This window comes from Cucurbita pepo, chromosome 20 (assembly GCF_057944985.1).
Source record: "Cucurbita pepo subsp. pepo isolate OVF chromosome 20, ASM5794498v1, whole genome shotgun sequence".
Taxonomy (NCBI): Eukaryota; Viridiplantae; Streptophyta; class Magnoliopsida; order Cucurbitales; family Cucurbitaceae; genus Cucurbita; species Cucurbita pepo.
This window is the reverse complement of record NC_141817.1, coordinates 2595518-2620401: the sequence shown is the minus strand read 5'-3', so window position 1 is coordinate 2620401 and position 24884 is coordinate 2595518. Positions and strand designations below refer to the sequence as shown.

The 24884-nt window shown below is 36.0% G+C and overlaps 5 protein-coding genes, 1 long non-coding RNA gene and 1 other non-coding gene across 8 annotated transcripts; 2 read left to right on the top strand and 5 right to left on the bottom strand.

The window, feature by feature from the left end:
* Window positions 1–30: 30 nt before the first annotated feature.
* Window positions 31–104, bottom strand: TRNAI-UAU (transfer RNA isoleucine (anticodon UAU)). The gene has a single exon. It is a non-coding gene; the product is annotated as a tRNA-Thr (tRNA).
* Window positions 105–2144: 2040 nt separating this feature from the next.
* Window positions 2145–5106, top strand: LOC111783325 (uncharacterized). The gene is made up of 6 exons (XM_023664245.2): window positions 2145–2494; window positions 2763–3258; window positions 3363–3488; window positions 3806–3990; window positions 4274–4430; window positions 4750–5106. The coding sequence occupies exons 2-6, from the start codon at window positions 2797–2799 to the stop codon at window positions 4939–4941; spliced, it is 1122 nt and encodes a 373-aa protein (XP_023520013.2). The 5' UTR covers window positions 2145–2494; window positions 2763–2796; the 3' UTR covers window positions 4942–5106.
* A 122-nt stretch (window positions 5107–5228) lies between these two features.
* On the bottom strand, window positions 5229–6024 carry LOC111783120 (uncharacterized). The gene is made up of 2 exons (XR_002813287.2): window positions 5885–6024; window positions 5229–5439 (listed from the first exon to the last, which is right to left on the bottom strand). It is a non-coding gene; the product is annotated as an uncharacterized LOC111783120 (long non-coding RNA).
* LOC111783119 (uncharacterized) lies at window positions 5849–7405 on the top strand. Its single transcript, XM_023664007.2, has 8 exons — window positions 5849–6007; window positions 6081–6172; window positions 6276–6342; window positions 6434–6464; window positions 6559–6699; window positions 6793–6818; window positions 6912–6967; window positions 7063–7405. The coding sequence occupies exons 1-8, from the start codon at window positions 5867–5869 to the stop codon at window positions 7091–7093; spliced, it is 585 nt and encodes a 194-aa protein (XP_023519775.1). The 5' UTR covers window positions 5849–5866; the 3' UTR covers window positions 7094–7405.
* Window positions 7406–7532: 127 nt separating this feature from the next.
* SNI1 (negative regulator of systemic acquired resistance (SNI1)) lies at window positions 7533–13639 on the bottom strand. Of its 2 annotated transcripts, none has more exons than XM_087120454.1 (15): window positions 13249–13639; window positions 12924–12990; window positions 12726–12819; window positions 12553–12624; window positions 12365–12454; window positions 12018–12089; window positions 11707–11788; window positions 11587–11636; window positions 11211–11417; window positions 11060–11130; window positions 10898–10967; window positions 10473–10538; window positions 10093–10245; window positions 8814–8947; window positions 7533–7935 (listed from the first exon to the last, which is right to left on the bottom strand). In XM_087120454.1, the coding sequence occupies exons 1-15, from the start codon at window positions 13352–13354 to the stop codon at window positions 7863–7865; spliced, it is 1407 nt and encodes a 468-aa protein (XP_086976580.1). In that variant the 5' UTR covers window positions 13355–13639; the 3' UTR covers window positions 7533–7862. The 2 variants fall into 2 exon arrangements, with proteins under 2 accessions (XP_086976580.1, XP_023519774.2); XM_023664006.2 differs by having other exon boundaries at window positions 11205–11417; window positions 13249–13629.
* A 202-nt stretch (window positions 13640–13841) lies between these two features.
* On the bottom strand, window positions 13842–16023 carry LOC111783117 (NAC domain-containing protein 73). The gene is made up of 3 exons (XM_023664005.2): window positions 15628–16023; window positions 15361–15550; window positions 13842–14840 (listed from the first exon to the last, which is right to left on the bottom strand). The coding sequence occupies exons 1-3, from the start codon at window positions 15751–15753 to the stop codon at window positions 14227–14229; spliced, it is 930 nt and encodes a 309-aa protein (XP_023519773.2). The 5' UTR covers window positions 15754–16023; the 3' UTR covers window positions 13842–14226.
* Window positions 16024–19487: 3464 nt separating this feature from the next.
* On the bottom strand, window positions 19488–23151 carry LOC111783050 (uncharacterized). Its single transcript, XM_023663927.2, has 2 exons — window positions 20315–23151; window positions 19488–20214 (listed from the first exon to the last, which is right to left on the bottom strand). Exons 1-2 carry the CDS (start codon window positions 22929–22931, stop codon window positions 19823–19825), a joined length of 3009 nt encoding a protein of 1002 aa, XP_023519695.2. The 5' UTR covers window positions 22932–23151; the 3' UTR covers window positions 19488–19822.
* Between the last annotated feature and the right edge of the window lie 1733 nt (window positions 23152–24884).

Sequence of the window (24884 nt, the reverse complement as noted above, 5' to 3'; positions counted from 1 at the left end):
CCTCTATTTTCCATAAATTGTAAGTCCTGGTGGTCCTGGCGAGGTTCGAACTCGCTACCTCCGGCTCACAAGACCAGCGCTCTAACCATCTGAGCTACGGGACCAGACGATGTTATTTTTGGTTATTTTACTAATTTTATTTTAAATAATATCCAACTCTGTTTCAATATTTATTTTGGATCCACAGACTGTCGACTGCTTCATTGTGCACTGAACCAATTGCTGCAGCGCTGCTATTTTTACTTCTACATATCATCACCTTATATTGATTGTGTCCCGTCATCTCCGTTATTGGATCACGAACTATTATGGTATATAAAACTCAAACGGCCCCTATTTTAAACGAAACATTTCAAAATTTAAGAACATAATTAACATCTACTCGATTTTTTTTTTCTTTTTTTTTTTTTTTTTTTTGTATAATTTAACCCATTTGTAAAGTGTTCAACTTGATGTGGTATGAGACTTCAGTTTAATGCTTCCACGATTCCGAGCTTAATTGAACATATATTACAAGTTTTTAATATCTAAATATAATACAATGTTTTGATTTGGCAGTAAATTGAAGGAAATCCGATGGGTGATTAAGAAATTAAATTAAAAATAGAATATGGATTGTGTATGATTCTCCAAAACCAAAAAAACATTAAAATATGCAATGTGTTAGAGTAAACCCAGCTGTGATGATATAAAATAAATGAAGATTTTTGAGAGGAAAATCAGATTTAATTAATTACTCTTTTGGTTTTAAAATTTAAAAATAAAATAAAATAAAAAAGATTCGGGGATTTTTGAAAGAAGATGGTAGTGTGGTGTGGTGTGATTCTGTTGATGATTAGATAAGATTGGGTGTCTGTGATAGGCCATGTGAAGTGTGAAGCCATTTTGATGCCAAGAAGAAGAAGAACAGAGCAGAGAGAGAAGCCCCCACCTCCTCACCTAACACAATCTGACATTGATTTTTATGCGAACATGATTAGGGATCACGAATCTGAACATGATTAGGGATCACGAATCTCTAGAATGGTATGATATTGTCCACTTTGAGTATAAGCTCTCGTCGCTTTGCTTCCCTAGGAGACAGATAGTATTTCTCAATAAGTTCTTCCACTAAATCCCAATAATTCTCAACAATTGTCGTAATTTCTTCCATTTTTAATATTTTACTACTTCATTAATTCCCAAAATATTTTTTAACCTTAAATTGAGAGAAGAGACGAAAATATATATTTAGTTCAAATTTTTTAATTTATGGTTATTTTTTGGTAAGAAAATAAATTTAATTTGTAAATATGTCGCATGCAACACAAACAAATATGTTTTTGTTGCTTATTTCTTTTAGGCTTTAATGCTATATTAGCAATTAAAAGGTTCAATTGGATAATAAACTTGTCATTAATTTAATTCAATTTATTTATTTAAATTCTTTTTTAACCAACATAATTTGAATAACATTTAAATAAGTTTTGAATTGTATTAAAATTTAATTATTGTGGAAGTTTTATTTTATTTGATTTTTTTAATCAGCATTTTATGTTAAATAATATTTATTTGTCTACATATGAAACAAACCCCATGAGTGAGTGTTGGTGTTGAGTATTAATTGAGGTGGACAGACTAGCTCCTCATAACTTCCATATATTTTCCTCAAAAAAAACACTAAACTTCCATATATAAAAACATTGTAATTCTCAAGATTCTCAATTTTATTTCAAATCTAATTTCATTGCAAATAAATCATCAATTAAATACAAAATCATTAATCTTAAATTCAATTCTTTTAATAATATATATTAATCTATCAAACACCAATTAAAATTCAAAATTCAAACTAGTTGAGACATGCTCAAATTGTTTTAGTTAAGATTATTCTTACATATCAAGATGAGTTCTCTGTCTCCTAAAAATGCTTAATTATAGATAGTTATCATCGATTGTTTTAAGTTTTTCTTAGTCATTTATTCAAATATCACTCTCATTCAGATATGTGACCGGTCTGGACTAAATGGAAATGAAAAAAAGTGTAATAAGTTGTGTGTGGGCAGGTAAATATTGAATATATTGAAATAGCAAAAAAGGGAGGGAAGAGACCTAGTCCTTAACTATTACATGCAATAAGAGTAAGAGAGAGGGATTGAAAAAACAGTAGAAAAGGTATGAATAAAAATGGCAAAGATTTTCTGAGATTTGAAGTCAGAGTGGGCAAGGAACAGATGCGTGAGCTGAGCTCCTCCTCTTCCTCCATTAATGGCTCTTTCTTGTTCTGCTTCATTTCAATTGATTTGAATTGAATTAAACCCACAAGCACAAGCACAAGAAGAAGAAGCAGAAGCAGAGAGAGAAACAAAGGTTGCGATGAAACCGAGGAAGGAAGCTGAGGAGAAGATGTGAATAAACGCCTCAAATTCAGTGCTTTTCAAAAACTCTTCCCTTCATACATTCTCTCCCTCCTCCAACATCCAACACTAATGATTTTCCCTTTCCCTGAATCTTGGTGCCAATTCAATTCCTTTTTTTTTTTTTTTTTTTTTTGTTTTTTAAATTTTGATTACCCGTTTTCCAGATTTTTCTCTCTGTTTATTTGGAAATTCTAGATTCTTGTTCATTCATTTTCGCTCTTTTCCTCCACTTCTCCCAAGATTTCATAATCTTTTTCCACCATTTTTGGATTCTCCCTGTTTATTATATAAACAACGCCCAATTTCCTTCTCTTCCTATTCTCTTTAATCTTAATCTTTTCTTTTTCTGCTGTTTCTTTACAGCCCAATCGACTCAAGAATGTGAAATTCTGTGCCCATGAAGAAAACCCACCCCAAACGACACCGTATTCCCAGGAGAGGACCTGGCGTTGCAGAGCTTGAGAAGATTTTAAAGGAGCAACAAGGCGGCGCCGACGGCGGCAACGGCGACCAAGATCAAGCCGACGTTTCATCCCTACCACCCTCTTTTTTCCAACATCGCCGCCGCCACTCTCCGAGTAATACTCCCTCCTCCTTAAACCCTCCCCGCCCTCCCCCAACCCCACCTCCTCCCCCACTTCTTCCACCACCGCTCACACGCGATTACGCTTCATGGTCAAATCTTCCCTTGTTCCCAACTCTTGATTTTATTCCCCCGGCCTTGCCAACCCCAACCCCCGCCGTCGCCGCCGTTGAAAAACCCTTGTTTCCAACAACCAGAAAATCCGACGCCCAAATCAATTTGCCTCCACATTTTTTCCCTACTTTTCAATATTCTGCCTCCTCTCACAATCTAATGGTGAGGCAACGTTAAATTTCAAAATCTTCATAAAGCTTTCATTTTTATTTTTTATTTCATGTAAATATATTCAATTTATGCAAAAAGTTCCAAACTTTTTTCAGATGAATATCATTCCAGGATCTGCCACATCGCCGGCGGCCAGATATTATCGTCAAATAGAGCACCCTTCAAGCCAAATATCAACACAATCCAACAACACATGGACCTCACCGGAGGAACAACAAAAGGCAATTACTTCTCACCTCTTTTTTTTTTTTTCTTAATATTTATTTTATTTCCAATCATAGAATTAAAAAACTCCAAGCTTATGGTTAAATTTTCTCTAAACATCTTTGTTATTAAATACATAATTTTGGCATCTATATTAGGATACAAGAGAATAATGACACTATATTGGCTAATTAACATATCAATCTTTCTAATTTTTTTAGAAAGAAGATTTGATATGATTTGTTCAAGGCTAATTAAGAAAATGGATGAACATTTAAAATATTTAAAGTGAGAAAAAGGGAATAATATTAATAATGATAATAATAATTCACAGATGGTAAGTGCAAAGAGGGTGAGACCCTTTTTGGATGAAGGCCATAGGGATCCAAATGCTGAGACCAGAGCTCCATTTTTCACAAACATGGCCACCAAAGAGTCTTCTTCGTCGTCTTCATCGTCGTCGTCGTCTTCTTCCATGGACATGAATCGCTCTCCATTCGATCTCGATTCAAACTCGAGGTACTCTTCTTTCTTTCCAGATCTCTTTATTATTTTAATGAAAATTTCGGTAGATTTGGTTAATAAAAGTGTTCATAGACACAGCTACAGTATTAAAAACCAAATCTTTTTACAAAATATAACGGAAGAAAGCTATTGTTTGGTTAAATCTTTAAATGTTAGTTTAGAACCCAAAAATATTTTGCAAATAATAATGTAAAATTTAGAAAAAAATATCAAAATAGATTCATATCAATAATTTATTGGTGATTTGGTTTGAATTTGACGTTGAATTTGTGTAAAGAGGTACAAAGAGGGGGTTTGGAGGGGAGTTAATGAGGTGCAGCAAAAGAAGTGAAAGGTACCAATTAGCAGGAGAAGTCAGCCATTTGATGGCATTGGGATCTTCTTCATCAGCTCCAAATGAAGTTGCAGCAGCATTCAATATCCATCACCCCCAAGTAAGAAACATCCATCCATCCATCCATCATCATCTTCATCATCATCATCATGTTCATCTTCATAACAAATAATTTTGACTTTCTTTTTTTGTTTAATTTTATTAAACCCACCTTGGGAAAGCTTTGAATTCCATCCATTAAACCCTAAACTTAATTAGGCAACCAAATTTCAATAAATCCAATCAATCCAACCAAAAACAAACACCCAACTCACAGCTACAAAATAATAATAAGGAAACTTTTCATTTTATTTTCTTTATACTACGACCAATTTGATGATATTTTTATGAAATTAACATGTGAAGAAATGATTTTGAAGGAAACCATGGAGGCTTCACAGTACAGAGATGGAGGAAGTGCCTCAGATTACAACAAAGTTACATTTAACTCCTCCTCCTCCTCCTTATATGAATCAAAGTTAAAGGGTAACAAAGACATTGTGATCGGCTCTGGATTCGAAGTCGAAGCCGAACCCGAAGCGGAAGGCATCGATCTAAGTTTGAAGCTGTAATTGCTGGAGAAGTAGGTTAATGTTTGTTTAGAAGAGAGATTTGGAATCTGTTTGTACCCAAAAAAAAATATGCATACATACAAATTAAGGTTTTTAAATTCAAATATTTATTTGTAGTTTTAGTTCTGGAGAGTTACATTTGATTATGATTTAAACTTTCACGGTTTTTAAGGTTCTTTTATACATTTATGTACTCTTAATAATAATCAATCACTATAGAAACATAATCATTAATATATAGATATACTTTAACAAACTTAAATGAAAAAAAAAAAGAGCATCAAAACTGAAAGAAGAATGATGATATGCATAGATCAATCATTTCATGGTAGCAAATTGGGAGATAATGTGAGCTTAAAGAACAATGTCGTTAATGTTACATGACTGCAAGCAACGTACGAACAAGTGGAAGCTCCGCAGCTTGAAACCCAATGGAAGACTTCAACCCAATAAACAACTTCGTGTTGTAGAGGGATGATAAAAGTGATGGGCCGAAGCCTGTTAGGCACCCATGAAGGAGATCTGGTTACCCCCAACAAGTTTGGAACCCCACATTTAAATAAATTTAAATCTATTTAATCCTAGTTTAAGAGTGTTAAATCTTATTAAACTTTTAATTTTATGTTCATCTTCAAATTTCAAACTTATGTAATAATAGGTCATTTTCTATGCAAAAGTTCAATTTAGATTCATCATCTCCATGTGGGATGATTCTAAAATAAAGGATTTACATATAAAAAAAAAAAAAAAAACTTGGTTTGCATAAATTAATTTTCAAAATAATAAATAAAATTAAATGTTCTAGGATTGATTAATAAAAAGCTCCAAATGTTTTTTACTCCCAATTTTTGTATATAAAAAATATATATATAAAGTAATATTTTGAGTATTTTCACCACAATTTAACAAAATCACAAGAACAAGAATGAACAGCGTAGCATACCTGCCATTGTTCGCAGCCAGCGTAGGTACGAAGCTAACCACAGCGTTCAGCAACAAAAAGAAAATACAGCCGATTAGATCCATGAGAGCTGTTGTTCAGAGAGTCGCCTCTGCAAGCGTCGAGGTCTCTTATCTCTCCCTCTTTTTCCCTCTCTATGCATTTCTGAGTCGCCGGTGTGAGATACTGCATTTCGCAGGTCGATGGCCGCACCGTCTCAGAGATTGGGCCGGGCCTCCTTGTGCTCGTCGGCCTTCATGATTCCGACTCCGAATCCGACGCCGAATACATGTAATCTACTCTTCCCATCTCTCTTTCTATACTAATTCCATGCTCGATGAAAGCATCTTTTGTTATCACAAAGCTACTTCCTCCTTTTCAAATTGGGTTTCAGATGCCGTAAGGTCCTAAATATGAGGCTGTTCCCAAATCAGAGTACCGGCAAAGCTTGGGACTTAAACGTAATAATTATATATACACTCCTTGCTTTCCTATTCCGAAAAGCAAAAGCTGCGGGATTTGCTTTACCATTTTCCTTGATATTTGTTGCAGGTAATGCAGAAAAACTACGAGGTTCTATTAGGTAAGTGAAACGAGGTTCTCTTCAAACTTTGTTCCTTGACTGTGAGCGATAGAGTCAATCCACTTATTAACTATACTCGGTGGATGGCAACCAGTTAGTCAGTTTACACTGTATGGAATGTTGAAGGGCAACAAGCCGGACTTTCATTTGGCAATGCCTCCCCAAAGAGCCAAACCCTTCTATGCTTCTGTGGTCGAGAGGTTCGGTAAATACTACACCCCAGATGCGATAAAAGGTAATCTATGCTTCTTTCTTCCCCTAATTTCAAGTTCAGTCTCTTCCACAGAGTGTTCTGAATGTCGTCTATGTTCCCTTCTCCTATGGGCAGATGGAGTGTTTGGAGCAATGATGAAGGTAAGTTCACTATGCTCAGTTTTGAATTTCAAATAAGCTCGCTATTTACTGGATTATAAAGTTCTGATATTTTGGTCACTTATGTTTGAGAAGGTCAATTTGGTGAATGATGGCCCAGTCACAATGCAGATCGAGTCCCAACCGTCTAAGTAAGCAACTCAACCAGTTTATGAGCCTTTCTGCCTGCTGCAGGGTGTTCTGGAAAATGGTAATTTGACAGTGATTTTCGTAACTTTCATTTCAGGAATATAGTTGAAGCTTCAGAAGGCTCGTAATAGGTTACTATTGAATTCTACAATTTAAGATCTGGCAGCGATTCTTTGTCGGCTTACAAGCTGAAGATTTGCTCGATGGGATGACAGAATTCTTTTCATCTAATAAGTGGAAATGTCCTTTCGTTGGTGCTATCTACTAATTTCTACCAGTTGGCTGTGGGGTTGTGTGCTGATCTACTCCTATGACAATATCGAAATTTGTTTCTCGTACCTTCCGATTTTAGAGATCAGAGAGCCGCAAAGGCTTTGCTAAGAACCTTTGATTGGCTTTAGACCTATTCAATTCTAATCCTCGGTGCTTAAACTTACAAATGTCAGCAAAATCCAGACTCAATAACCAGTATGAACTAATTTACAAGATGCAAATAAAGTGCATCGTTGTCTTTGTATTCTCTGCAAAGACTTTTGGAGGGTGGTTAGCTCACGTAAAATAAACCCGTTATGAAGCATGAAGCAAATATTTTTAATGTATAAAATATCCGCACTTTTGAATGTACGATGAGCATTGAATATCCTAATCAAGTGGGCGGAGCACATTGGACTAATGCTATATGATCTACTCAACTTAGTTAAGATAAACTCTGAAATGGGAAATTTTCTAACCTGTACATGACACATCTTCATTATGCGAAATATCTCAAAATATTACTTTTCTCTTCATCTACCATTGACTTCGACAAGAGGATCGCTGCTGCTGCTAATAGGTCTTGACATGCATATTATGAGATTTCTGAGAGTAAACATACCAAGAAGTGATTTCATTCGAGCCCTATGATCTTCTGGAGAGGATTGTTGCAGCTACAAATATGGCCTCTTTTGCACACGAGGAAATTTCCAACTGCCTGCGTTATGACATTTATCTTAAGAAAGGGTAGACATGAAGTCGAAAATCTACTTCATAAGATTTTAGTATATGTGATGCAACAAGTCAAGACCCAAGTTAGAAAAATCAACCTACATCCTCGAAAGCCAACTTGAAAATAGCTAGATCATGACGTGATAGATTCAATCCTCTCAACTCTGACATGTTGCCTTGAAAAAAAAAAAAGGAAGAAAGGAGAACCTAAATCGCCACTACTAAGATAGCAGTGATGCTAGATATATTTTTCAGAGGTCTCACTCGTGTTAAATGTAACTCCACCTTGTCCCTACCAATTCTGTTGTTTGGACCTTCAGTTTCCAGATTTAACAAGGTTCATGGAGCTAATAGCAATTAAGGTCTCATATAGTTGTTTTAGGACTGATTGTAGTCATCGTCTATAAGGATAAGACGAGAACCAAATTGTCATGACCGAAACTCGTAGTAGCATAGTAATCAGAGGTTTTTCCAGTATCGACAAAAACAGAAATAAACATGGTGAACCACAATGTAAATACAATTAAATTTGAAGTTAAACTACAAATTGACGTTCAGTTGTCACGCTTGCGAGGGTCGTGCATTAGACATGGAGAGACACATGGATAGTGGAATTCCATTCACTTCCAGCGGCAATACCAAAAGATCAGAGGAATGGTTCCTTAATTTGGCAGAAATATGCTGACGTCAAATATAAAGCTTGCCCGTGGGCAGGCAAACGTCTAAGCATAGACATATTGGCCGAGATACACACACACATATATATATATATTATGTTTGACAAGTCATAAATAAAATGCAGCCAAATAACATGGAGACAGAAAGACAATGGAATCCGTATAAGATAAAAGATGAGAAACTTACTTGTCCAATTTCCGCAGGCAATTAAAAACTGATATCAAATTCTTGCAAGTTTCCACGACCGAACCGCCCGCCAGTTGTTCTTTGGAATCGGGGAGGCCTTCACCCATTTGCTTAGTGGAGAGAAACAGAAAAGCCTGAAGAATAATGGCCAAACTCAGTAAGGTTCCCGAACTAATTATGGCCTCTACTAACTACTGCCAATAGATTACAAGCTAATACACATAACATACGATAAGACAATCATTTAATCCAGAAGGTGCATGGCAGCAACTATATCTCTTAGTACTTTCTTCCCTCCGCCAACCCCCCCCCCCCCCCCCCCCCCCCCCCCAATAATTATCATAATGTTGATAAGGAAGATATCTGCTGAAAGGTCTATGCTAGGCGTTAAGGTTTAAGAGAGCACATGAAAGCTCTCCAAATAGCCAAAAGATAAAAATAAAAGAGAGCGTATTGCTTTAAGTGTTGGCAATAACTGCCTTAAGGGATGCATGAAGCTGGAATCTTTGCCCAATCCCCAACCATCTCTTCAGTCCACCAAAAATCTAAAAAAGTTTAAAGCCAGAAGTAGGATTTTCAGGGTAGGGACGGTGACCATTTGAAACCAGAAGTTTCCAGGGCTGAAGAGAGTATACGAAATAATAAAAAGTACCCCCACTCAAATTTCCCAAAGGTTCAAAGAAGTACAGTCATTAATGAGGCAACCCAAGTTTTCTCAATCAGCTGGCTGCACACTAAACACATCTACGAGGGTAAAGAACCATGGAAAGTGTATTTTTGTACTCTCTAATTTGCACTACAAAGCAATACTCTTCGTAATTAAGAGGCACGAAGGCCTATGCACACATCTATATATGATCTTGTTATCACTTCCGAAGATTTAGTACCAAAAAGTTCAGGAAGTTGAATAAAAAACGATGATTATAAATCTATAATGATATGTGAACCTTTAAAATAATCCAACAGATATTTAGCATAAATTGAAAATTGAGAAACTATATAATCTCATTCAAGTACTCATGAAGAACTAGTCAATAGAACATGGATTATCATGTTCCCACAATGGGTCCTTAACAGCTAGTATGAAAAACCTTTTCACTAAGTATTGATGAAATTTATCTCATTTTACAAGCAGAAAGCACCGACAAGACAAGAAGCTGTCAACATTGTAAATAAGAATTTCAAGCATGCAGCAAAGTCATCAAAGCAACCATTAGCAGCATTGCAGTGGGTCCAATTACAATTGAGTTTGTTATACATGTGACGAGAAGTGAATCACCTGAAAACCATGTGCTAATAAAAGATGAATTGCATGTGCACCAATCTTCTTAGTAATACTTTTAGCACTGGAGCTGTTTGAAATACACTTCAATACTCCAGAGAAAGTTGCATCTTCTGCAGGAACATTAGACCTCCTAGTACGAACAGAAGGCTGCAAATTGCAAAATACATTAATAGCTGTATTGTTTAATATTTTATGTACTGTGTGTGTGTGTGTATGTTAGATAATGCGCCACAGCACCAGTACAATCGAAATTATACTCGGTAATTATTGCAGACACTTAAAGAAATAATTTGGGCTAATATAATCAAATACATCTAAAATAACCGAGTAGGAACATTATTAAGTTACTCTGACGGTGCAGATCAAAGATATACCTTGGAGATGTATTTCCAGAAAAATTGCACGATTATTTCCAGTTTCCATTTTGAGTCCTTGAAGGCCTGCAAACAAAAAATTGCAAGATCATAATACTATTAACACGTTGAAGAACTTGAAGCATAGGACTAAAAATAAGGTGAAAAAGCCTTGACAAAGTTGTATGCAAACTGACAAGGAAATTCATTAGTTAGAGAAAATAATCATGAAGTTAACAGGGGAAGCATATAGATATTTTTGCTGCGTTGACAAATGAACCTCCAGTCTACACAACCTATGCATGACTCAGAATATCATGCAAGGAAAACAAGCTGTATCATGTTTCTCTATCACTTGCCACTATATGGTTCACTCTTACTGATTGGATAAATTAAGAAAAGCATATAGTTCCAAGCAAGAGAAGAATAAAATTTGGTGATGCAACCTGAAGAAATGGTGACAGAATGCTTTTATCATATGTCAGTTCATCTTGAATAATCTCTGCGAGCGGGGTTCTGAAATCCCACCAAAAATATTTTTAGAAAATAATCCCTGTTCTAAGAAGAGAGAATATACTGCAGGAAAAAGAAAATAACGAAACTAGTACCTCACACCATCAGCCCTTGTAGTATGACCTAGCATATCTGCATTCTTTTTAGAGGAATCAAGCTCCATTACCTATGCCAGTTCTCCATTCAGAGCAGTAATAAAAAATAGCAATACTTGGATGACCAAATTGCCAGAATACCTACCATTACCATGAGTTTCAGCGTGGCAGCACATGTTATCCTTCCAAAGTGAAGAAACGCAGTGGCCAAAGCAGTATCAATAGCTTCATGTTCTTTCACCATAGAAGTCCCAGAATATGGGACAGCATTGTCATATTCAGCAAGATATTGACCCAACCCACACAGGGTGGTCACACAATCCTTCATTAATCCTTTGTAGTTCACTTTCCTTGAACACTAAAGAAGAAATAGAATTTAAATACAAGCAAAATAGGGGCTTCCAGCATGCAAGTTGGTAGACCAAAAAGAAGCTTCCATTGTAAGTCAATACAATAAAATGGAGAATCGACATGTGAATCATAAATAATAGTGCTACAGCAGGGTGTACAAATTGTTGACATCATACCAGAATTGTGTTAAGCAAAGACTCCCGTACAAAGCTCCAGATCATGCTTTCTGCATGCGAACAAAATTCTTAATTACCTAGCCTTTTACGAGGAGATGACTTACGGACATAGTAGGTTACCTGTGTACATTTGGTTTCGAGGCACAAAATCTCCTTCAAGGACACTGACAAGATAATGAAACAATAACATGTTACTTAGGACCTGCAACAAATTTAAGAAAAGTAGTTGGCAACGAGACTAGAGAAATGATTAAAGCTGCTTAAATTTCCAATCATCCCCTTTTAAGTTGTATTATCACTTGCAAGAAAAAAAAAAAAAAAAAAAAAAAAAACCATGGAGTTCATATTTTAATAACTTATTTTCAGGTCCCCTCGTGAATTCATAATTGTGGTTGCACTAACTCTTTTCAAAGACAAAGCAAGGAGAAAACCTTGGTATCTGGTGCTTGGAAATTTTCAAAATCGGAGACTTCAGCAAGGCCTTGCAGAAGTAGATGAAAACCCTGCGCACCACAGAAATTTCATTGAAGACTGAATAGTACATGCAGGAAGGATGAATTCCACGAGCATGTCAATTCAATACTTCGAAGTTACAGTACATAGTCAACTAGCTCAATCTAAATTTTCTTTCAAACTTTAAAAAAAAAAAAAAAAAAAAAAAAAAGAAAGAAACTAGATGACAAGCACTTATAAGTTATATCAGTAAACGTGGTGCAATCTAGAGATCATTCAATCAGGCAGACAGTGTTATAGGGGGAGTTTGGAAGGCAAAACTGACAGGGGGATCAATTAGTCCGCCAGTGAGATCATATGCGGTTGCCCTCTCACTATCTGAAATGTCAGTGCCTAGAACAAATGGACTCCAAGCCTACAAAAGAAACACAACAATTACTCGAAAATGAAAACAAAGTATCACGCTTACATGATGTAGAGATTGAACACACAAAAATGAAATGCTAGTAATACCTCCTGAAGCACAACTAATTCATGGGGCATACTAGATTCACTGGCATTCGTCATATACACTCTAGGGAATTCCTGTAGTCAAATAAAAGAGTCAAACTCACACATAATGCAGAGAGAGAAAGAGAGTTTGCTATGTACAAACCGATATATGGAAAAGGGATAGCTCTGAGTACCAAGTCTAACTCGTTCAAAAGCTGGCAACTTGTTGTAATCAGTTCGAGGGAATTCCCGAACCTCAAGATTTTGAAAATTGCTTCACACATTTTGCTTCGTGACAAAATTCCACGTAATTACAACGTCAGGTCAGCATGTTAGAGAAGATTATTATTACAATTCCAATATGTGATTTGAAGGAGGAAGAAGAAGTTTACAATGTCGGTGGCGATTTATTTTCTGGCAAAAGTGAAGCCGCACGAACAGCTTCGAGAAAAGCAATTCCTGATTATGAACATCTTGATCAATGCAACGAAAACAAAAACAAGTAATCTTCTTCCGACTGATACATTAGGGCTTCCAGTGAAAAGAAGGATTTTATTTTCAAATTAAGCACAACTGAAACATACTCCACAAAGAGTATTCACTAAAGAGTCCTCCAGATCATCAGAAGAAAATCGATTGCTCTTCTCATAGTTCCGAGCAGTTTTCAGAGTCCAAACAGAAATGAACAAAACTCAAATTCTAAAATGAAGATCGTACTGTCATCGTCGGCGTCTCGAGTGTGTTTAGTAGCTTCGGATGCGTCGAGAATAGCCAAGGTATTCGCCTCGATCGCACCTCGAACGCCGCTGCTAGGTTTCTCCATTACTTTGCCGGCCTCCGGTGGAACTGCTAACCAAAACGATAGCGAAGTTCAAAAGGAGAGGGCAGACCGGCCCGTGCTGCTAGTTGTCCCGCCAAATTCCCAAGCGGGGAATCCAGAAACCCAGAAATGAAAATGTATGTTTGAAATTTTGTGATTTGATATTAAATGGAAATGGAAAAGAGGCGAACGGTTTAAATCGGTCGAGGAGTGTTCAAAAACCGGTCCAAAACGAAAACCGAACCATGTGGACAGAGAATCGAGCCCGACCGGAGCACTTGCCTGGTTAGAGTTGATTGAGCTGAGTGTAAACTGAGTTGGGCATGTGAGACTTAGAACACAAATGTGCCACACCTACCATTGAAGTAAGTCGCTAATTAAAACTTGAGTCATTACTTATACCAGCGACATATGTCCGACTTCCTTTTTTAAAAATATTTTGAAATTGATTAAAAATAAATAAATAAATAATAAGTAAGAGTATAGAAAATTACAAAGTTAACCAGTAAAAGATTTACAAACTAATCATACATTGTAAGAAGCTTATGATCGTATTAGCGGTCTTTGTACATTTTTAATCTCATAACAACTGTCGTTGTTCAACGTAAAATGAGTATATATATATATATATACACACCGATCTTCATCTTATTTTCCCCCTTCTTGTTTCTTGTCCTTCTCGAGCGACCTTTTATCTTATTACTTTTTTTTTTTTTTTCCTTGTATCTAATAACTTATTCGATTGTTACATCACAACAATAAAATAAAATAAAAATTACCCAAAAAAGAAGGGAAAATGAGTAAAGAAAGAAACCAACCACCAAATATTGGAGTTACGAAATTCTGTTGGGTGAAATTTTTTTAGTGGGGACATGTCAGAGTTTCCTGTCGGGTTTTCTTGTGGTTGTGTCGGGCGGCGGGAACCGAATGAAGGAAGAACCGTCGCCGGTGCGGACTAAATTGGGTAATAACTGAGGTATTGGGGATTCGGAGTGCTGGTCGAAACTAATGAAATTAGTGGAGGCAGCGTTGTAATAATCAACAAGGGTGGCGGGGGAGGGATCTGGGTGGAGGTGGTGGTTGGTGGCGGCGGCGGCGGCGGCGGTTTTGAATTTGATTTCTGATTGGAGGAGGGCGTTGTTAGTGGTGGTGGAGCTGCACTGTCGAGGCTGGGTTTGGTAAAAGACCTTGGAGACAACTACTTCGCCGTCTTTTTCTTCCTCGTTGTTGCCGAGGTGGTATTGGTGCATCACCCAGTTGGTCTTTTCGGGCTTTCTTTGCCGGCCGTAGTTGGTGTAGAGTACAAGGATTTTCTTGAATCCTTTCACGGCGCCTCCGACCAAAACGGGTCGGGTTTTGCCCGTCTTGTGCCAACGTGTCTCGTTGCCTTCCTCGTCGGTGTGGACTTTGCGGCGTTTCCTTGTTCCGGTTGTGTACGCCTTCGATGGTCGATGGAAAAAGTGCCGGATTTGCCCGTCTTTCCTTACTCCTGCCCAAGTATCAAACATTTTCTTCACTCAATTTTTATATTTAATAAATCAATTAATTAGAGATAACTAAAATAAATAAAAATTCAAATAACTATGAAAAATTTATGAGCCTACATAAAAAAAAAAACACCCATTTGTGAGAGCCTACTTTACAATCTTAATTAAAACAAGTAAGACAAATATGACTCTCTACAATGATATGATATTATTTATTTTTTATCATAAGCTCTCATGGTCACTCCACGTGTACTTTCATCATCCAACAAATTCACTACAAATATAAGCTAGAATTAAAAATTAGAGAGCTTGAAATTTAAAAATTATAAGATCATAATAAATATTTGAATAGTTTTGAAAGGGAAGAAAGAAAAAAAAAAAAAAAAAACATCATAATAAAATGTTAATTTAATTTTAAAATTTTGTTATATTTATAATAATATCCATAATAAGTTTTAAAAATTTGGATTTGGTATTTAACAAGGCATTAAATTTGTAAAAATTTAGAAGATGGTACGGTACCTGGAAGCTTCTGAGGGTGAGTATAGCAAATCCCATTTTCGCCTTCGAGAGTAGGGATGAACTCATCAATAAGCGGATGAAGCTTACGAGAATCAGAGATGGCCTTAGCCTCTAAGTGCTCAAGAATTTCTTGATCGGTTGGGTCAAATTTGACTCCAGCTGGCAGCCCAGGAAGATCATGAATCCCAGCCTTCAATTCAACATCATTTAAATTCATTCAACTAAACCATCGATAATAATGATGATGATATCAATTTATAGACGTACCTGGTCTTGCAATTGAATGGGATGGCCACAGGATGGGCATCGGAGGGGTGCGGGGAGGACAACCGAGGCTAATTGGTGAAGAGAGGCAGACGACTCGTCGTCGTCCGACCCACTGCACCAACTCATGATGTCTCCGCTGCTTTGTGTTTATTATTGGAAGCTAAGGTAATCCCCCGTCCAACATAAGAACAAAAAGGAGCATATGATTGACTTCCTTCCGCTTTGGCTTCGCCTATTATTTGTGTTCTTCAACTTTTAACACCCAACACAACAACCACCTCGTTCAGACATGTCGGGGGAAGGAATTTTCCTTTTTTTTTTCTCCTTTTTTTATGAATTAATTTTGCTTCCAAGCTCTCAACTTGAGAGAGATTAGGTTAGACGTAAAAAGAGAGAAGGAGAGAAGAAGGAAAACAAAAAAAAAAAAAAAAAAAAAAAAGGAGTTTTCTAGAAATAGGAAAAAGGTTGCTTCGACGTCAAGTCTCCTCATGCTTGCGTATCTACACATACATATGACACCATCAAATTACTCATTATATACCAATAATTTTGGTTCAAAAGATAAGACTTTTAAAGTCTTTAAATATGTTTCGAAAAAAGAAATGATTCACATAAACTCTCGTGTCTTTGATTTTGGTTTCTTCAAAATCAATTGAAATAGTATTTCTTACTAATAAACTCATGATCTCTCAATAATCCCCGACAATCCTCCTTTTAAACAAAATACACTATAGCACCTCTCCTGAGATTCTTAGTTAGCCAATGTGAGACAAAACAAAGTATACTATAGAGTGTCTCTCTCCTTCTTTGGAGCTCTACATAAGTCATGATTTAGGGAATGAGCATGAGTTTGTAATCAAATAATACACTCTCTATTGGTATGAGACTTTTTGGGGAAGCCTAAAGCAAAGTCATGAGAGCTTATGCTCAAAGTGGACAATATCATATTATTGTGGAGAGTTGTGTTCGTCTAACAATGAAATGAGACTACTTTGGAGAACATCGTGAAATGGGGGAAGAGTGGAGATGGGGCAAAATGGGATTCTTTGAGACAAGTGGAGGGATGAGTTTCACCATCTTTTAGATGAAAAGAAGGGTGGGTTAATGTAATTAGGGTATGGGGGGATAGAGGGGAGGCAGCTGCAGTGTCAAAGTTGGAGTAAGATGAAAGGCTTCTTCTATTGTAAAATTGAATGTACAAAAGGGGGAGGAAATTACGTAAAAAAGACTGCAAAAAAGAAGAAGAGTATTAAAATAATCTGACCTCCAATCATCCAACCTGTATACTTCTATATCTCTTCCTTTACGTCCACTTCTCCACCTCAAGGAAGGTATCCTTCTTCACCCTGTCCAATTTGTTTTAATACCACCTTTTTTGTTATTTTGTTATTTTATTTTTTGAAGGGGAATTTAAAAGTGGAAATAATGTAAAATGGATTTATGGAATGTTAGGCTTCGGCGTGATTAATGTTTGGAGGTTATTATTATTAATGGCAAGCCTAAAATTGATTGCTTACCATAACTTGCACGTATTCAATTTTAGATTCAACTTAGTTTGAATGTTTGGATTGATTGGGTTGATGTCTGGATAATGTAAGTAAAATTCACAGCCCACCCCAACGCTCTATTTTTCATTGGGATGGATTTGATTATCGGGTTGTTCTTTTTATTATTATTATTATTTTAAAAAATCATATTTATATGTTACATTAATAACTACACGTCACAACACATTATATTCTTAATTTTCGTAATCATTTTAAGAGTAAGGTAGGGTTAGGTTGAGTTGTAACCCTATTTTTGGATTGGTCGGATTGACCCGATAAAATAATGTCAACCCACGACCTGACCTAAATTTTTAGTTTTCTAAAAATTCTTCTCAACCAAAATATATATATATATATATATCTAAAGATTGGATTGGGTAGTCGAAGTTGGACGAGTTCTCAAATTGTATGTGTAACAGTGGTATCATAGCTAGCGATGGGCTTGGGTCGTTACAAATGATATCATAGCCAGACACCGAACGATATGCCAGCCTTCTCGCTGTTCCCTGAAGGGGGGTAGACACAAGGTGGTGTGCGAGTAAGAACGCTGGGCCTCGAAGGGGGTGGATTGTGATGTCCCACATTGATTGGGAGAAGAAGAAAACATCATTTATGAGAATGAAAACTTTACCGTGGCAGACATTTTATCTAACTTAAATCTGAAATATGTCTTTAATGGTTAAAAAGTAATTTCATATGAATTTTATACTTTTAAACCTAATTTTCAAAATTCAAACTGATATTTTCAAAATTTCTTAAATTGACAACTGAATTCAATATTACATAAACTAAATTGACTTCTGCCATACCCTTAAATAATGGTTGACTAATTAATTTAAACGCATTACAAAGTTAATTAAGTATTGGCGATTGAGTTCCATTTGAGGATGATTCATGTATTTAGCTACTACGTTAAAATATTCACATACATTACACAAACCTAAACTATTATTTACACATTAATTTAATATTGTGTACGAGGTAATTTTAAAAAATAGATTAAATATAGAATTGAACGGATTGTATTCCGTCCATCAATTTTTTTCTTCCATTGTCTACAACGACATCGTAGTCTAGATGTTTCTCACACTTGTCATCGCGAGTAACAATCTAAATACACGAACACACAGGAGTCTATCAAGTTCGTGATTACAGTGATTGAATCCTTAATCAAGAATGTTACATTAATTCAAATTGATAAATTAAAAGTTTATGATGAAATTAGATTTGAAGTTTTAAGTTTAATAAATGGGTGAATTGAAATCTTCTCTTTGGATGTTGATAACTTGCTCTTGGGCCTACTCCACGGCCCATATAAAAGCCCATTAACAATAGGGTAATGTGGGCCTGTTGGGTGCATTCCTTTTCTTTTCTTGGATTAAATTTTTTATTAAAAAAAAAAAACCCTTGAACTTTTTCGGTTTAGGAAATCTTTTTATAAATGTTTTAAAACTATCAAACAATAATTTAAAAGAAAGTATAATAATTTAAAAATATTTATGAAAGAATGTTATGTGAAAAAATGAAAATAATATGACACGAAAGACTTGTCGAATTTAAGTGTGCAATTCCATCCACTACCAAACTAATACCTACTGATAGATATTCAAATTAAAATTTGTAGGATTTTTTATTTTATTTTATTTTTTTAATTTTAAATTGAGTTTCCACATGAATGAGCAGAATTGATTTTTAGGATAATATATATTAAATAAGTCAGGGTCCTTTAATTTTTAGGGTCCCATATTTAAAAATAAAGGCATATAATTTCCTTCTCAGTAGGTAACACAAGTGAACCATTTATTTGTTTTGAAATAAATCATTTTTCTATAAGAGGGCGCTTTCTTCAAAATAAAATATAAAAAAAGGGGTATTAATTGAAGATGGGAAGAGGCTACCAACCAATAGAAGCTGCTTAGGTTGTCACAATCTAGGGTATGATTGTACTCCGAGAAAATCATGTGATTAATTTTAGAAAAAAAAAAAAAAAGTAGTATGTTGTGACCCGCTACATAAGGTATTTAAAATGACTGAACAAGAGTCTAGATAGACAAGTGTCATGATGTAATTGAAGAGTTTTTGTGTATCATCCAACGCACAAAAAAAAAAAAAAAAAAGCGTGCATGTAAATAGGAACCTACTCAAAATGAAGAAATAATAATAATAATATTCTTAATTAATAAATAAATATCCACTCACAACTATTTGAATAAATACAAATTCCAAAGTAAAATTATATAATATTTTTAGGGGGTAAAAAGAGATGATAATGCGACACCATTGAAAAACACTACTTGAATAAGCGTGATTAAATTGAAGAAACCAATAACGTTGTAAACTTTATTTGAAAAACTGTGGATAATAAATAAATTAAGCTTATCCAGTTTTGTCGGAACGAGAAAAAAGACAGGATTTTTGACGTTTCTGATGTCATCTAAACAGGCAGATTCTGTTCTGGATCTTCTCAAAAATACTTGAAGAGAAGAAACACCTTACAATTCTTCTGAGAGACAGAGAGAACCAACAGCGTATCAGCAAAGCAAACAAATTTACATATGATTTCAACAATGCTGCTGCTTCCTATGTCTTCTTCTTCCATTCAAACAAACCAAACCCACCCAGAATATTGGAAGAAATTGTGTTTTGTTCTACGCTACACTTCCCTGATCCGAGGAATCTTCGTAATAGTAAGGAGTTAGCTTCCCATCTTTATTGTTGGTTTTCAATTGGTTCTCTGCCCCAACTTCTTCCAGCATTTTCACCACTTTTCTCATTGATGGCCGGTTGATGGGAAGAGGGCTGGTGCATAGCAACCCAATGTTCAGCACTCTGCATATTTCTTCCTTGAAACACTTATCCAGTTTCGGGTTTATCACCTCGTCGATCCCGTCTTGATCCAACGTGAAAAACACCCATTTCACCAGGTCTTTCTCTCCGAACACTGGATCGATCGGGAGCCTCCCGGTTATTAGCTCCAGGATCACCACGCCGAAGCTGTATATGTCGCTTTTTTCGTTGACACGGAGTGTGTAAGCATACTCTGCAATGCAAGATCAAGAAAGGACTATTAGATTGAGGATTAACTATGGAATTTGCTTTTTAAATCACACCAAGTTCAGTAACTAATTTGATTTACTAACCAGGCGCAATATAACCGCAAGATCCTGCGATTACCGACATGGATTTAGGCCCTTTCGCTGTTGAATCAATGACCTTAGCCACACCGAAATCGGCTAACCGTGCTCCAAAATCGCTATCCAACAAGATATTGTTCGACTTAACGTCTCGATGAACGATTGGAGGGGTGCAATCGTGATGAAGATAAGAGAGTCCTTTTGCAGCATCCAAAGCTATCTTAAACCTGGTAGGCCAATCAAGCACTCCTTTTTTACTGCTATGAAGCAAATCTCCCAAGCTTCCATTAGCCATATATTCATAGACCAAAAGCTTGTAGTCTCTTGTAACACAGCAGCACCATAACTTCACAATGTTCTTGTGCCTAATCTTTCCCAGAGTATTGATTTCGGCTTCGAATCCATAGTCTTGAAGAACTTGACCCTTCTCGACATCGTTGCCTTTTTCGCCCTCTTTCCTCGTCCCTCCGAACAGCTTCTTAACAGCAACGGCCTCGCCATTGTTGAGCACAACCTTGTAAACTTTACCAGAAGAGCCACTGCCTATGATGTTATCTTCATCCAGACAATCTAAGATCTCATATTCACTGAAATCCAACTTGTGGAAGGACATCAATGTCCATTTCCCCTTCTCCATTTCTCTCTTTGCCGCCTTAAACTTCCTGTATTTGAGGTAAAACCAGACGACGCCAACGATAAACATGATACCGGCGAGGAAGAAGATTGATAGTAACAACCAGAGAGAGCCTACGCTTTTAGCTTCTTCACCTTTGCTGTTGCACAAACTTCCCAAATGTCCACACAAATCTGGATTCCCTAAAAAGCTATTTCTGTAGAGTTCCTTAGCTAAAAATGGGGGAAGCTCACCAGACAAGTGATTGTTTGATAGATTGAGCAGATTGAGCTTCAAATTCTGTAGTCCGACAGGGATGTTCCCAGAAAACATGTTTCCCGACAGATCAAGGTAATTGAGAACCGGCAAGTCCCCGATTTCTTCAGGGATTTCGCCGGTGAATCCATTGTGTGCCAAACTGAGTTCGTTGAGATTCTTCCACGACTTGATTCCACTGGGAAGTTCCCCAGAGAGTTCATTATTTCGAAGATCCAAGCTCGAAAGATGCCCAAGATTCACAAGACTCCCTGGTAATGACCCACTGAGTTTGTTATCAGTCGCTAGCAACTTCACAAGATTGTCCAACCGTCCCATCTCCGCCGGTAATGTGCCGGTGAAGTTGTTCTTAGAGATAATGAAAATCGAAAGGTTCTTCGCAGTGGCTATGGCATCCGAAATATTCCCAGAAAATGAGTTACTCACCAGCTCCAACAAATACACATGTGGGAGCCCCCAAAAACCCGCCGGCACCTCGCCGGAAAATCGATTGTAACCCAATCGCACCCTCGTGAGACTTTTACACTCACTTAAACTCGCCGGGATCTCGCCGGAAAACTGGTTGTTAATCATCAGAACTTCCTCCAACGCTCCCTTCTCACACAAATCCCCCGGGATTTCACCCGAAAACTGGTTGTTAGAAACATCAATCCATCTCAATGGCGAGTTCTTTCCAAGATTTGGCGGTAAACCGCCAGTGAGACGGTTACCGAACAGCCTGAGTTCGTACAAACCCGGCGAGTTGGCAATGCTTTCCGGTAACTTCCCCTCAAACTTGTTCTCGTAGAGATTAAGACTCTCAAGCGGCAGCTGACAAAGCTCATCCGGAATCGACCCAGTCAAACCGTTCATCGACGCGTCAAACAGTCGCAGTGAGGTCAGATTCGAAAACCCAGAAGGCAACTCACCGGTTAACGAGTTATTATACAACTCAATCTGAACCACGCTACTCAAATCCGTAAGCGACCTTGGAATCGGACCATAAAGATTATTCAACGCCAAGTCCAAATCAGTAAGCCGCTTCAACCGACCAAGAGAGTTCGGAATTTCCCCAATCAAATTACACTGAGTCAGCCAAAGCACCTCAAGATTCGTCAAATTCCCAAACTCCGGCGGGATCCGACTCGGCGCAAACGGGTTGTAAGACAGGTTCAACATCTTCAACGACGTAATATTACCGAGAAACGCCGGCATAGGTCCATCGAGAAGATTAAAAACAAGAGACAAAACCTCCAACTTCCGAAACCGAGCGAAACTGGGCGGAACATCTCCGGAGAAGTTATTCCCAGTCAAATCCAAATAGCGAAGGTTGGGGAGATCGGCGATCGAACTCGGCAGCGCGCCGGTGAGGAGATTCTGAGAGAGGTCGAGATGCTGGAGACTGGAACAATCTGAAATAAGAGAGGGAAGGGACATGTTGATGGAGTTGTTGTAGAGGGAAAGGAATGAGAGATTCTGGAGGCGGCAGAGGAGGGTGGGGAATGGGCCGGCGATGTTGGTGTTGGAGAGGTCGAGGGAGTGGACGGAGTTGGTTTGAGGGTCGCAAGAGACGCCGAACCAGGAGCAGGGAGTGTGGTCGCGGTCGTTCCATGAACGGAGGGAGGAATCTGGGTCGTCGAGGGAGAGCTTGATGGTGTGGAGGTAAAGGCCTTCTTGGGTTAGAGAGAGGGAGAGGAGAGAAGGGTTTGAGAGGAAGGTGAAGAAGAAGAAGAAGGAGAAGAAGAGGAGAAGCATTGCTGTGGTGCTTCTCTGATCTCTGAGTGTATGGAAATGGAAGTGGAAATTGAAATGGAGGGGTTTGGGGTTTAGGGTTTGGGAATGAATCTGGGAGAGGAGAAGTTTTAGGGAAGAAGAAAGGGTGAGAGCTTTGGTTCAGAGCTCCTCCTGCACACACCCAGAGACAGCGGCCATTAGAGAGAGCACGAAGAACATTTAATTTCTGAACGATTCTTTTTTTTTTTCTTTTTTTTTTTAACGGATAGACTTGGAAAATTTACAAAATTTGCTGGTTAAAATGGAAAAGTCTAACTTAACCTCCATCAGATTTATATATTCTAGAACTGAAAATATATATATATATATATATATATATATATATATATATATATATATATATTTTGTTCCAATAAACTAATAAAAATATTTCAAACATGATTACTTTTTAAATTTTTAAAAATTTCAATAATACATTTAAATTTTTTTAAATCCGTTCAATAATATTTTAAATTTTAAAAAAATAAATAAGGAGTAATATTTTGTTATAAAAACATCCCTAACTTTCAAAATAGTTTCAAAATATTTTAACTATAAAAAAATGTTAAAAAAATATAGGTTTTCAAAATGTTTCATTAACTTTAAAATTTTTAAATACAGTACTAAAGGTAAATTTATTTTTTTTAATTATTTAGAAAATTTTGAATAATATTAATAAATATTTTCAAAGTTCACGAGTATTTTTTAAACTTGTATTGTTTCAAGGAAGTACTACAATATATTTGTTATACTTTTTAAGGTATTATTAAAAAATTTAAAAATTTAAGAATATTATTTAGACGAAGTAAAATAGTATTTTTATTATTTTAGTTTTTTTATTTTAAATAATATCTTAGGGTCTTTCTATGTTTTTCTTTTTGTTTAATTTATGGTCCCACTCTCAATTTTAGTTAAATTTTATATTTTTAAAATATTTAAATTTAATTAGTGTATTTTGAAAAAGGGACTATCTTGATCCTATTTACAAAAATTTAACACGAAATAATTATAAATAAAAAAAAAACTTAAATGGTAACTTTTAAAAAGTAACATGAACTAAAATTGTCGTCGTTTTGTAAGTACATAGACAACATTAAACTAAATTGAATATTTTAAAAATATTGGACTAAATTTAATTGAAGGGTAAAAAGACTAAATATTTGGAAAATAAATAGACTAAATAAACCAAAACTGAAAACAATATTAACTAAGATTAACTAAAAAAAAACATGTAAATAATTATTATTTTAAATAGGGATTGAAAATTAGTTCAAACATAATGGGTGAATTCTTTCAGCTGTATTTAATGATTTGGTAAAACATAAGTATGTGCATTAAAATTTGCACGTGTCAGGTTGATTTGATTATAAATGTCTTGTTCTGCTTGTTATAGTAACCATGAGAATTAAATTTTTTTGGGGTATCATGTTAAATTAATTATTATTGTCTTGTTTGGTTTGTTATGGTAACAATTTGAATTAAATGTTAATTTTATTATTTTTGTCTTCTTCTATTTGATATAGTTCGATTTTTTTTTTAATTTTTAAAAACAATTTAATAATTATAAAATTCTACCGTGGTAAATGGTTTAAATAATTGCTGTCGTCCATAATTGTAGCCTTTGAGTAAATCGTAAGAAAACAATTTTATCATTGTAAAAAAAATAAATAAATAAATAAATAATCAATTGTTAATAATTTAAATTCATGGGTTTTATTTGCAATTTAGAAGAAACAGTAAAATTAATATAAAAAATGTCTGTTATTCTAATCATTAATTAATAAATTAATATAAAATCTCCCCAAATATATATGGATTTAGAGAAAAGTGACCATAGGATCTTTGGAGTCTGGGATGCAATCGGACGGCTGGTGTTGCATTGAGTTGATAGCTTAAAGTATATTTGACGGATTAAATTCCTCTCTATTTATCTTT

Excerpts from the sequence above, each read along its gene's own strand:
- LOC111783325 (XM_023664245.2), top strand. The coding sequence starts at position 2,797 with ATGAAGAAAACCCACCCCAAACGACACCGTATTCCCAGGAGAGGACCT. Across the intron at positions 3,991-4,273 it reads GATCTCGATTCAAACTCGAG|AGGTACAAAGAGGGGGTTTG; the intron begins GTACTCTTCTTT and ends ATTTGTGTAAAG. Across the intron at positions 4,431-4,749 it reads TCAATATCCATCACCCCCAA|GAAACCATGGAGGCTTCACA; the intron begins GTAAGAAACATC and ends ATGATTTTGAAG.
- LOC111783119 (XM_023664007.2), top strand. The coding sequence starts at position 5,867 with ATGAACAGCGTAGCATACCTGCCATTGTTCGCAGCCAGCGTAGGTACG. Across the intron at positions 6,173-6,275 it reads GAATCCGACGCCGAATACAT|ATGCCGTAAGGTCCTAAATA; the intron begins GTAATCTACTCT and ends ATTGGGTTTCAG. Across the intron at positions 6,819-6,911 it reads TGTTTGGAGCAATGATGAAG|GTCAATTTGGTGAATGATGG; the intron begins GTAAGTTCACTA and ends ATGTTTGAGAAG.
- SNI1 (XM_023664006.2), bottom strand. The coding sequence starts at position 13,354 with ATGGAGAAACCTAGCAGCGGCGTTCGAGGTGCGATCGAGGCGAATACC. Across the intron at positions 10,246-10,472 it reads TCTGGAAATACATCTCCAAG|CCTTCTGTTCGTACTAGGAG; the intron begins GTATATCTTTGA and ends TGCAATTTGCAG. Across the intron at positions 7,936-8,813 it reads TGCCTGCGGAAATTGGACAA|GCAGTTGGAAATTTCCTCGT; the intron begins GTAAGTTTCTCA and ends GTCATAACGCAG.
- LOC111783117 (XM_023664005.2), bottom strand. The coding sequence starts at position 15,753 with ATGAGTTGGTGCAGTGGGTCGGACGACGACGAGTCGTCTGCCTCTCTT. Across the intron at positions 15,551-15,627 it reads CCATTCAATTGCAAGACCAG|GCTGGGATTCATGATCTTCC; the intron begins GTACGTCTATAA and ends GTTGAATTGAAG. Across the intron at positions 14,841-15,360 it reads TCACCCTCAGAAGCTTCCAG|GAGTAAGGAAAGACGGGCAA; the intron begins GTACCGTACCAT and ends ATACTTGGGCAG.
- LOC111783050 (XM_023663927.2), bottom strand. The coding sequence starts at position 22,931 with ATGCTTCTCCTCTTCTTCTCCTTCTTCTTCTTCTTCACCTTCCTCTCA. Across the intron at positions 20,215-20,314 it reads TTGCGGTTATATTGCGCCTG|AGTATGCTTACACACTCCGT; the intron begins GTTAGTAAATCA and ends CTTGCATTGCAG.